The 12,453-nt window shown below is 36.4% G+C and overlaps 1 protein-coding gene across 1 annotated transcript; it reads right to left on the bottom strand.

The window, feature by feature from the left end:
- Positions 1-9,157: 9,157 nt before the first annotated feature.
- On the bottom strand, positions 9,158-11,100 carry LOC129773599 (dolichyl-diphosphooligosaccharide--protein glycosyltransferase 48 kDa subunit). Its single transcript, XM_055777239.1, has 2 exons — positions 10,595-11,100; positions 9,158-10,479 (listed from the first exon to the last, which is right to left on the bottom strand). The coding sequence occupies exons 1-2, from the start codon at positions 10,749-10,751 to the stop codon at positions 9,269-9,271; spliced, it is 1,368 nt and encodes a 455-aa protein (XP_055633214.1). The 5' UTR covers positions 10,752-11,100; the 3' UTR covers positions 9,158-9,268.
- Positions 11,101-12,453: the final 1,353 nt, after the last annotated feature.

Genomic DNA, 12,453 nt, shown 5'->3' with positions numbered 1-12,453 from the left:
TCAACCGTTTACACTAGCGTGAACTTCTATAATGAATGTATTCATATTTTCGGTGAATTTATTCAACTGCATCCAACTTTAGTGATTTCTCACCAGTGAGAAATTCACAAGCGTTTACATATGCTGAATTTATTCAAGTTATATATACCTCGAATAAGTGTATCATATTTATTCTCACCCGTTTACACCTATTTTCACGTGAATAAATCCATCTATAGCTATAGATCTCCCTAATGTAAGAGGTTGCGGCGTTCGTAAATTACTGTTGAGAAGTCAACAAAGACTTCATCATCGGCTGTGATGCCAACATTCATCACACTTTGTGGGATAGTTCTGACATAAACAGTGTAGGTGGATGTTTCGAAAATGTCCACGCTTGCCCACGGTAGGAGGGAGGGGGTTTAGATAATATCCACGTGGACACGTTAACCATTTTTTTAAAGTAAAACATTAATGTTTTTCCTCAAAATTGAATGAGTTTTGCTTTGTATTTAAAAGATTTTTTAAACTTTACACCCACCCTGAGTACACAAACATCCATATTTTTTCATATGGCTGAACTTCTTCCCTGAAATGTATATTCTGAAAGAAACGCACATGAACTGGGATCGATCAATTTATTCCAATCCGTAATAGAGGACCATGAATTCCATCAGGATGAAGACACCCAAAGACACAAAGAATGTTGGATTTTTTGTAGCATTAAAATCACGACCTAAGTTCGGATTTCAATTCAGCTTTCACTCTTGATGACAAAACTGCTTTGTTTTTATGTTTCGAGAACACCCAAGGTTTTCTGAAAATGGAAACGAACAACAAGTTCTTGCATGGGTTCACGAGCCGTAACACCGAAGATCTGTTTCATTCAATGATGTTTTTCTTTATTGATATCTGGTATTTTTTTGTAATACGCTCCTATTACAAAGGAATCCCCACGTCTGGAAAGTTCATACTGCTGCTGATGACAATCAAATCGAGACACTTACCAAGATTAATCCTCGATACACGCCACATTATTCGCTACAACTGGCTAACCACCGTTCTTGAGCATGGGTAAACCACCTGGTGAAGCATGGGTACGAAAAACGCTACATTATTGGACTACACATCAACCCATATTCTAGAACCCGATCAAATTTGACATATTCCAATCCGAACGAGATCAATTTTCACATTCTGCCATCCAAGGTTGCAACATTCGCGAAACCCGATAGGATTTGACTCGGTCAGATTCAAGAATGCAACATTGTGCTAATTTCAAATCCGACATTACAATTCGAACAGTGCGATTAGATCAACATCGTTTTTTATTTATATCACTTCTGTATTGTTTCGACGAATTTCTTTGATTGTTGTTGACAAATGTATCACGAAATTGAATTTCTGTTATGTATCCAAAGAACAGTATACAAAAAGGCAAGTGAACTTGAGGAAATATTCAATCACGCGAAAACAATATCGGGAACATAAAAATTACATTGCTTTATTCCTGATAATGAAAATAAAATCGCAGCTAAAAGTTTTTCAAATTCAGTAGATGAACCCAAAATCTTCAAAATGTTAGATAAAAAAAATATAGGAGGTTGTGTCCAAGACACGACCGCATTGTTGACGTAGAACTACGCTGTAGTTTAATTCAAGTCGCTGGTTTATAACTGCGAATATTATTTTATAATGCTACGAAATTTTAGAAATAACCACTCTACCAGTTTGGTCGTTCTGAATTTTTTTTTCTTGTGGAATCATTTGACGGTTATTGTTTGATGATTCATTCGTGTCCTCGCAGAACAATACATGCTCGAGATAAGCGCAATTAGCATCCTTAGTGGAGAAAGTTTTGCTGCCAAGCGAAACCAAATTACATATAAAATTCCAGAACGACATTTACTTTCTTGGTGACTAAATAAACGAAATAAACTCTTTCTGTTAATCTCATCAACATTGGAAAGAGTAGCACTTCTTCATTATGATCAAGATTAGCGCAAATGCAATCCTAGTTGAAGAGAGTTTAGCAACTGGCACGCGAACCCAAATAAATTAATAACTTATTATAACTTATTGAATAACTTGGTATTCCAGAAATATGTTTTTGATGCACAACCATAACACCTGCTTCACCAAAGCGTCAGTTCAATGCATTGATGCAATGTCAAAGGCACCAACGAAGCCTTTATGATGACGGAAAACAAACAATGTCAACTGCTTGGAAAAAGGCTGAATATTTGCCTCAGCAGAGATTCATTATGGCGGATTTACATTAGGGAGATCTATAGCTATAAATGGGTTTACTCACGTTAAAATAGGTGTAAACGGGTGAGAACAAATATGATACACTTATTCGAGGTATATATAACTTGAATAAATTCAGCATGTGTAAACGCTTGAGAATTTTTCACTGGTGAGAATCACTAAAGTTGGATGCAGTTCTACTTCAGGTGAATAAATTCACCTAAAATATGAATATATTCATTACAGAAGTTCACGCTAGTGTAAACGGTTGATGCGATTTCTATAAATTTCTTCATATGAATATATCACTAGTCTAAACCCACCCTTACTAATACTCTAGCGCAAATATTTTCCTCCCGCTATCTCCTCTCCTTGTCGCCACGTTTGGATCGACATGTTCACCCGCAACAGCGCAATACGTTACGCGCAATACGCGCAATATCCATATACCGATGGCTTGAAGCAATTAAATATACACACACTTATCTCCGTTTTGCGCTCTTCTCAACAGAAGCCCTTTTTGTTATTATGGCCGGTCTAGATCAGCTTAGCTGTCATCGTTTGTGGAGAGAGTTTTGCTATCGTCATGCAAAACCAAATCACAGACAAAATTCCAGAACATTTATTTTCTTGGTGAGCTGACGATAGCCTAGCTTGATTATTGCCCACACCTAAGTGGTGCGGACTCAATCTACTTCATTTTCAAGCAAATTCATGCATGTTTTCAAGCGATTTCTTGCAATAAATTCTCAGACCACCAGAGATGCCAGATTTACAAATATGTTTGTAAATTTACAGACATTTCTGTAAAACATTTCTATTTTTCTATTTTTGTTTTAGACTTTTTGGATATAACAATATTTCACAGGTTTTTGAAAAATAAGAGGCTCTATCCATCACATCAAAGATATTTGACTCACCATATGACATTTTTCCACAGTTTTAATACAGAAAAGTTATTATATTTAGTTTATATCAATACACATGACGTTAGACCAGCGATACTCAACCAGCGGTCCGGCAGTCTTTCTGGTTGGCCCATCTGGTGTGTATAAAGTTTGGAACTCATACACATAAGTACTTTTGCCCTGACATCATTGCAGACGAAAGAGAGCATACGGTTATACACAATTAATGAAAAATTGCATTCTATGCAGTTAAGGAAAAATCTTGAACGAAAATTGTCTATGATAATTATTTTCTGTTCTAGATAAGAATGTTTTGCTGAAATGCAAGGAGATTTATTGAAAATAGTTAAGTTAGGGTCAGGACTATGTCTTCTAAGTATTTGAACAACATCGAATAAAAATTTTCATTCTATTTTCAACAATTTACATTCGCTTTCGGGTCTGCTTATGACGAAATATGGGTTACTGTTCGATATTGTTACAACAGACATGGTTCATGGCCGTGTGGTGATCTAAAACTTGTATAGCCTTGCATGGCGGATGGTATACACTGCATTTTCTTATAAATTTCATCAACGACAAGACCGCAAGCCTTGGTGGATGTCCAATATATCAACGAAGAAATAATGAATTTTATAAAAATTAACAACGCGTATGTATGTGTATGTATGTATATGTAGATCGTTGAAACATTTAAATACACTTACAACACATAAGTTATTAAGTGGTCCGAAAAATCAATTTTTTCCACTTTTTCCCAAAAATGACAAACGAAAATTAATAACTTTTGAATCACTGAACCGATTTAGATGATCGACATATGAAATTGAAACTAATGACCTAGCCTTTTATTAAAAAATATTTAACTTGCGAAAAGAATAATTATATTTTAGTATTTATTGATTTTAGTCGTTTTTTATTTTTTATGACTTTGGCGCTATATTTTTCAATATTTTTTTCTTGAAAGCTGAGGATTTTTTACATAACATATCTCGATATCAGAGATGCTATTTTTTCGTTTTTTAGATATGATTTTTCAAAGTTAACCGGTGGTTCAAAAAATCATTTTTCCCCCTTTGTCCAAAAATAACTTTCTGCAAAAAATCATAACATTTGATTAATTTGAATACACCGATTTAGATGATCGATATATTAAATTGAAGCCAATAAGCCAAGCCAATGATATCACACTTGCGGGAAGATTGGATTCTAGTAGCATAGGTCTAGTTTAGTCACATATGAATATGTTAAATGTTAAATTTACAAAATTATAACTTAAAAACGATAATTATAGCATCTTTGATATCGAGATATGTTAGGTAAATAATCCTCAGCTTTCCATAAAAAATATAAAAAAATATAGCGCTCCTATCTTTAACCGAGAAAACTATGAAAAACTAACTCAATCAATAATTACAAAAGCAAAAATTCAATTTTTTCGCAAAGGAATATTTTTTCAAAGAAAAATTACTCGTAAGCTTCAATTTAATATACCGATGATATGAATCGGTTCAATAGTTCAAAAGTTATGACTTTTTGTAGTGGGAAAAATGGGGAAAATTGTTTTTCGAACCATCGATTAGTTTTGAAAAATCATATTTCAAAAACGAAAAAATAGCATATCTGATATCAAGATATTTTATGAAAAAAAGCTTTCAAGAAAAAATATAAAAAAATATGGTGCCCCCTAGTCCAAAACCATGAAAACATTAAAAAACGACTACAATCAACAATTACGAAAATAGGATCCATATTATCTGCAAGTTCAATATTTCTCAATTAAAACTCATTGGCTTCAATTTGATGTGTCGATCATCTAAATCGGTTAAGTGGTTCGAAAGTTATAAATTTTTGAAAAAAGTCATTTTGGGAAAAAGTGGAAAAAATGATTGTTTGGATCACCCTAAAATGGAAATGGGCACCCTAATGAAAAATAAAAAAATACGAGTCTAATGTTTTGCGATAAAGAACAAAATTACAACCTTTGACGAAGATCTGAGAACCACTATATTGGTTTGGCGCGATGTACAAAGTATTAATGAATATGTGAAAATTCACCTTAAAAGACATTTCTATAGATCTGCAAACTTTTACAGACTTTTCCTCATTTTTAACAGACATTCACATGTTTTTACAGACTTTTTTTAAAAATCATCTGGCATCTCTTCCTTCCACTTTTTATCGAATATTTTCAAATCGCAGGAGTAAACATTTACGTGACTCTGACTTCGTTTGTTTTTATTTCGTTCGGAAAAACGTTATGTCAAAGAGAGGGGACATTAAAAATGCGTTTCTCAGTGAAAGGCTTAGATGCTCTTTCAGAGATGCAATGGTTAATTGAACAATTGACGGAAAAATGTAGTTCGTTCATTTTATAATTTTAATTATTTTTGCCCTTGACAACAATACCTCTTTTATAGTGTTGATTATCATAAGAAAAACAACACTCCTGATCGTTGGATCTCTTTTGACATTTCAATTGGATCTTTTTTGACAGCCGTTTTGATTCAGTCCGCACTACCTAGGCCCACACTATTGTGTAGCTCAGAACCTTAATGCAATCAGTTTGATGCAATGATTGCAATGCTAGAGACATCAGCGAGTCAGTAATTTGGTCGCGTCCACAGCTCAATCGGAAACTAAGACATGTGAGACTTTAAACTTTTTCAGTTCATTCATCTCTAACTTTCAAAAAGGCCTTTAGAAACTTTACTTTTTCCTCGTGTTACTCCTCCACCCCCATTGCCTTGAGAAAGGCATTCGATTCCTCGCCGTCCTGCTCGCCCAACAACGATGTTGTTCAGTCGATTTCCTCACGAAGAATGAAAGTTTGCCTCAGCGAGATCCACTGTTTATTCGCGTCATCGAAGGTACGGTGTCGCCACCTATGAAAGTTTCGCGTGTGAGTGAAAAATATGTAAACAAACCGTTGCATATTTTCTCTGTAATTAATATACTAATTTCTCGAAAACTTGTACCGTGTTTATCTTACAATTAGTGGAAATTGTTGAAAAACAGTTTTCCTTAGCTGTTTCGATGCTCCGAACCAAAATTTATTGTCATTTAGTAGTGAAAAAAAGCCGTTGAAGTATACCCTCTGTCAATCTACCTGCGAGAGAGGTAAACCGAATTAATGAAATTTGATATAAAAATATCCGCTTAGTGTTCATAAAATACCTAAAATACAAAGATCTGGCTTCTATTCAATCAGTGCTCTAATATTTTTCAAAATATTTTCCTTAGAACGTGTGAAATATGGACGTCAAAAGCTGCGCAAATTGCCCGGAGAACATGCAAGTCGGACGAAATTAGCTCGAAGCTGACTCCGAACAATCTGCAAAATTCAAAAGCCGTATTGTTTGTGTCGTCCCCGGATGTAAGCAGAGATATCGCCCCGGAATTTCTTTTCATGCCTTCCCTCCGAAAATGGACAAATCGCGGTATCTAGACTGGATCCAACGACTACGGCTAAAGATAGAACCTACAAAAACCTCCCGTATTTGTAGCCTCCATTTCACCGTGTCCAACTTCTACTCTCCAAGTATTCACATTCACATTTTCGCACTTTTGAAAAAGTGTGAAGCAGTCCAACTTGGTGCAAAATGTGCAATAATAAAGAAATAAAATAAAACACACTTAAGCAAATGACACAAAACAGCCATGACGTGTTTGCACTTCCCTTTGCCAGCTTTACAGGAACACGAAAACAACTATTTGGAGAAAGAGATTTTCGTACGAATTTTTATTGTATGGGGTTCCGAGCTTGGAGATGATGACTGGAGGCAGGACGAGAAAATACTGAAGCCTTCATCGTGAACTTCTTCAACACCAACTATTAAAATATGTCCAGCTTTGAATACTCTTTCGCCTTCGACGACTAAACGGCTTCCACCCGCAGCGTAATCGAACACATCCGCAAACTCCACAGCCACGTAGCAGGTTTCATTTTCTCCGACTGATGGCTCCTGATAATGCATGAAACAAGGTCACAGAAAAACACTTATAAGTTAAATTCAGCTTAAGCTACGGCAAAGTTTTTTTCACTGCATAAGGAAAACTCATTTTCCAACCGTTTGGAAGATAAATTTTGCACACAATTATTGATTTTCATTAAAATCCTGTATGTAGTATCCTGAAAGTTTGTTTACTTTTTCACAAGTAAAGACAGTGTCCTTTGGATGCGGTAAGAAAACGTTTTCCCCTGCAGTAAATTTATGTGATTTAACTAAATTAGCATCCTAGAGGATAGTTCTTTCGATACATACTCACCATTACGAAAATTTCTGCAAAAAACGGTGCGTTTAAAAATCACATTTTTTTTTGCAATTCTTTGTTGACATTCGCTTCACGCACACAAGCTGTCAAATTCAGCTTCGTAGTCGCGAATACTCTAGGCAAATATTCCCCTTCGTTTTTCTTCTTTTCCTTTGTTCACGGAGACTTTAAATCTTACGATTTCCTCTTCGATGCTCGTCGATAAGTTGCCCGTTATTGACAGCTCTGTTCGGGAAAGCACTCAAATGGAAAGAATAAATGTATGGGAAAATGGAAACGCTTATAGTTTTCATGAATTTTAACCATTTACACACCATGGGATTGTAATGTATAGCATATTAAACAAATCTTACGGAATTTCCGATTCGTTTGGCATGTAAATCGCCAAAATCCGTTCGCGGCAAAAATAATTATTAACGTTAACTTTATTTCATAAAAAACGTGACCTGTTTTCTGGTTTGGCACCCTTAATGGAAGACGAAGTTTTGCGTCAAAAAATAGGAAAGATATTTTGATTGATAAGATCAGATGATAAAAATGAATTCAATGTCAAAAGATGTCGTAAGTTTCATTACATTTGATTTGAAATAAAGACCTCTGATACAACGCTCAACATTTTTATTATTATTTTTTTTGAATTTTGGATTGGCTATCTGCACTGAAAAAAGAAATAAACTCAATTTCAATGGAATATAGAAAAAGGTTTTGTTAGAACAACTTTTTTGCCTTAAATATGCATAAGTTGCGACGTATGGAAGAGTTGTATATTTACATATTTATCTATTATTTATCTACCATTTCATCAAAATATTAGAAGACTATTTTGAGAAAATCGACTTGTAGTTTTTGAAATTGATTTTTTTTTTCAGTGCAGGACTTAAAAAAAAAATTTTTTTCAGTATTTTTTTTCTGAAAATTCAATTATTTTCTTCCACATATCAGTTTTTTTTAAAACTTACCATTTTCGAGTAAAAAAAATGGTCAAAAATACTTGGCCCTTTTCAAATGTTCGTCTAGATATATTTTCGGAAAAATAAGTACAAAAAAACCTGTTTTTGTGCGGTTTTTTTTGTGCGATTTTTTTGTGCGGTGTATGAAAAGAGGCACATTTGTCGAAGTTATCGTTCATTTATTTTTTTTCGATGGTTTATATACGAAAAAAGCATATTTGGGTCTCAATTATCCACTTCTGAAATAATTCTCTCCTCTCATCAAATGCTCTAAGTTTTTCTAAGTTTTTGCATGACATGATTTCTAACAGCAACACGTTTCGACATGCAACTAAAAGCACAAAACAGCTACGCGCAACCGAAAAGGCAAAGTGTCCCATCGCAAAGCAGGGAAACAAAAGGAGATTGAACGGTGAATGGCGTGGATTTGAGTTATTTTCTTGAGGGAAACTTTTTTATGTGGTCCCTATCTACCTATCTACCGCACAAAAAAATGTGTACCGAACACAATTTTTTAAAGCTGCTGGTGAAGTTTTGCACAATTTTTTTATGCGACTTTTTTTTGCGGTCCTTATCCCCCGCACAAAAAAGGTTTGCCTGTATGACAAGCTGCTTAATTAGACAAGGTTTTCATTAAGTTCGGAGAGGGTAATGCCAATCCCATTCAAAATCCGTCAATAGTAAAAAACAGCTAACGTTAACTTTATTTCATAAAAACGGGATCTGTTTTTTGATTTGGCAACTTAATGAAAGACGTAGTATTACCAAAAACAAAAGAAATAAAAAACGTATAAATCTCTCTAAATATTTTATTTTACTCAATCTAATTCTTATTTAAGAGTAGATTTTCAGCTAAACTGACATCATGACAGTCTCTATAAAAATGCAAATGTCGCATTACGTTCTCTACTGTGTTTTCTTCTCAGCACTGCCGCTCGCTTTAGCTCCCTTTGGGATCGGTCCATCCTCCTTGAAGTGCAGGAAGATGAAGGAAAACAGGAACACTCCCACCATCATCGAAAAAGCGCTCACGTAATACGGATAGGCGCTCGGGATGAAACGCTCGTACTGTGTGTGTGTCAGTGGGCGCACCGACACCTGAGTAGTGGAGTACAACTGAGTATATCCTATGCGATCGTAATTGACCTTGAACTGGTACACGCCATAAACGTCTGGAATCTTGAACCTAGCCTGGTAGCGTCCACCACCAATCGATTTCAGCGTTGTTCGGACAAACGGATCGATGCGGACGAATTCCAGCTGGATGTCACTGGCTTGGAACGGTTGCCACTTGCCATCCTCTGCCAGCGTTTCGATTTCGATGGTATACACGACCGGATCGGTAATTGTGTACGAAGAGGGTGGATTGGACTCACCATCCTTGTGATGCTTGACGGAGCGTACACGAATAACGCCATGCTCACCGAAAGCCCACTTGCTAATGGCAACAGCTACATCCTGATTGCCAGATTTGGTGTGCAGTTTACCGTCTTGAACCCGTTGCACCGACGAGAGAAAAGCCTCATCGGAGAAGAAATACAAGGATCCCGAGAAAACAACACGAGCGTTGTTACGAGCTTGAAGGGCAGCAATGAGCAAGGTTCCTTTGCCTACCGCATGTGGATACTCCTTAATCGGAGCATCAGGGATGTAGCTGTAAGCGCTGCTATCGGCTGTCAATAGTTGCAGAACAAGAGGATTCTCCTTGTCCGCTAGCAGACCAGTGCCCTTGTACAATAGCGGACCAACGTTTTTCTTGCCCACAACAATTTCGGAATCGATCAAATTATCCGGCGAGGCAACAATCAACGTATGATCTCCGCTGTCCGACACATCATAGTTGAGGTGGTCAATAACGGCTGCATTCTCCTCATCCACCTCAAATCCACACTCCGAGGCAAGTTCCCTGAGTGCATCGCCAGCACTTGAGCTTCCAGCAACCAGCACATTTCCTCCGTTGTCGACAAAATCGGTGATAGTCTCGACGCTTAAATTTCCACCAAATTCTTCCACCGATGGAGCGAATAGGATCAGATGTTTGTACAGGAACTCACCGTACTTGGACAGCACCAAATTGGCATCATCAGCCAATTTGAACGTTAGTTTGTATCCTTGCTCTGGAATTGAAACACAAGTTCGTAATCTATCAAATGATCCATCCACCATTGCATGTATGAGGGACACGTCACACCCTAGAAGCCGGCATTTAGAATTAATCAAATGTGTACTAACCTTGCAAGTTTTTGAAGAAAATTGAGTGCGTCTCACGAATGGCTAAATTATCCAGCAAAACCAGAGTTTCTCCGGGCTCTGCTCTTGATGGGATGGGGCCAAGGGCAAACAGAAACACACCAGCTAATAGCCAGCAGAATGGTTGAAACGGAGACATTTTGGCTGTGCTGTTTTTCGATACTGATGTTTGTCGTTCAGCCGATCGATAGAAATGCTATCTTGGTTCGTATTTTTTCCAGGGGTTAGACATCAATTGAATATAGGCTACCCAAAATCAAAATCAATATGGCGTTATTTGTTTATCAACATATCATTACGAGGATTGAAATCGAAAAATGCGCTGCTTTATTCTAACTGCATGAGCGATTTTCATATTCCGGTTTCACATGGAGGTGTTCACATTTAACATGGAGTTTAAAGTTAGCCACTATTCGACTATATAACCGCACCGAGTTGTACACAACAGTAATTGATTGAACCAAAATGTCAGTAAACCGCAGCAATATTGGGTACACTGGCAATATGAGGGATTTGACGTTTTAGTCGTACCCCTGATTTTTTCATTTATGAGCCGTCAAACGGCTAGTGACGTTGCAAAGGAATCCGTGAGCGAGGGGTGATTCAGATGGGCAACAGAAATGCCAGATATTAAAATGTCTCTTTTTTGCAGGGGTTAGACATCAATTGAATATAGGCACGGCAGTGGAACTTCATACAAATCACTCGTCGAAAAGTGTCTCCTTTTTCACTGCTTGTTTACATCGACGAATATATTTTTTTCCACTATGTTTCGTAGGAGAGTGTATGCATACTGACAGATTTCTAGTACGAGGTGTTTAATGAAGGATGAAAGGTGGGAATGTTTATGTTTATATATGATTTATCGTACGATTTAATTGAATGCATAAAAGTTGTCAACAAAACTGGAGTTAAGCACATTTTTAAATTTGAACAAATATTGATAAGAGATTCCCAGCAATTCTTGATGTTTATTGCGTGATTTGGTAACTGCATAAGTTGTTTGAAATGAAGGTTTAGTGTAATTATTTCATTTTGAGGATTATATTCACAAACATACAAGTATTAATATAAATTGCATGTATATGATGCGCCTAGCCAGCTCATACATGCAAACGTGGAGGCGATATACATACATCCTAGAAAATAATAAATCGTATAATTATCGTTTATATTGCATCATATGCCCAATATACATGTATATGGCCTCCAATTTCATATGCATATGCCAGTTATACACATCATACAAGTAATGTGTCTTAGATGTATGTATATCGCCTCCAATTTCAAATTTTTGACGTAGGACTACGTAGGACTGCCAAATCAGAAAACAGGTCACTTTTTTATGAAATAAAGATTTTTTTTTTTTGATATGCTATACATTACAATCCCATAGTCTGTATATGGTTGAAATTGATGAAAAATGAAAGCATTCCCATTTTTTCATACATTTGTTCTGTCCATTTGTGTGCTTTCCCGAACAGAGCTGTCAATAACGGGTAACTTATGCAGCCGCTAGAACAGAAACAACGAAGGGGGATAGCGAAAAGAAAAAAAATTGCGAAGAAAACTCCACCCTTGCATAGTGTGTAAGCTGTCGCTAGCGTATGAGTATTGCATCTCCTCTGAGGAAAATTCTCAGAATATTTCTGTGCCCGAAACAACAAAGGTCGCTTATTCTGCTCGTTTTGTGTTTAATGTATCCCTTCGAGCTGTGAACGCTAGTGAATATTTCACTTGAAGTGCATCTGGCATTACAATTAACACAACCATCCGAGGCATGGCAAAGCAGGCGAAAAAAGAGAAGAGTACAAATGATTTTAGGTTTCTTCTAAACATCA

This window comes from Toxorhynchites rutilus, chromosome 1 (assembly GCF_029784135.1).
Source record: "Toxorhynchites rutilus septentrionalis strain SRP chromosome 1, ASM2978413v1, whole genome shotgun sequence".
NCBI classification, from domain to species: Eukaryota; Metazoa; Arthropoda; class Insecta; order Diptera; family Culicidae; genus Toxorhynchites; species Toxorhynchites rutilus.
Note: the sequence above shows the minus strand (reverse complement) of the source record. Positions and strands in the feature narration are given on the sequence as shown.

Excerpts from the sequence above, each read along its gene's own strand:
- LOC129773599 (XM_055777239.1), bottom strand. The coding sequence starts at position 10,751 with ATGTCTCCGTTTCAACCATTCTGCTGGCTATTAGCTGGTGTGTTTCTG. Across the intron at positions 10,480-10,594 it reads TTTCTTCAAAAACTTGCAAG|AGCAAGGATACAAACTAACG; the intron begins GTTAGTACACAT and ends TTTCAATTCCAG.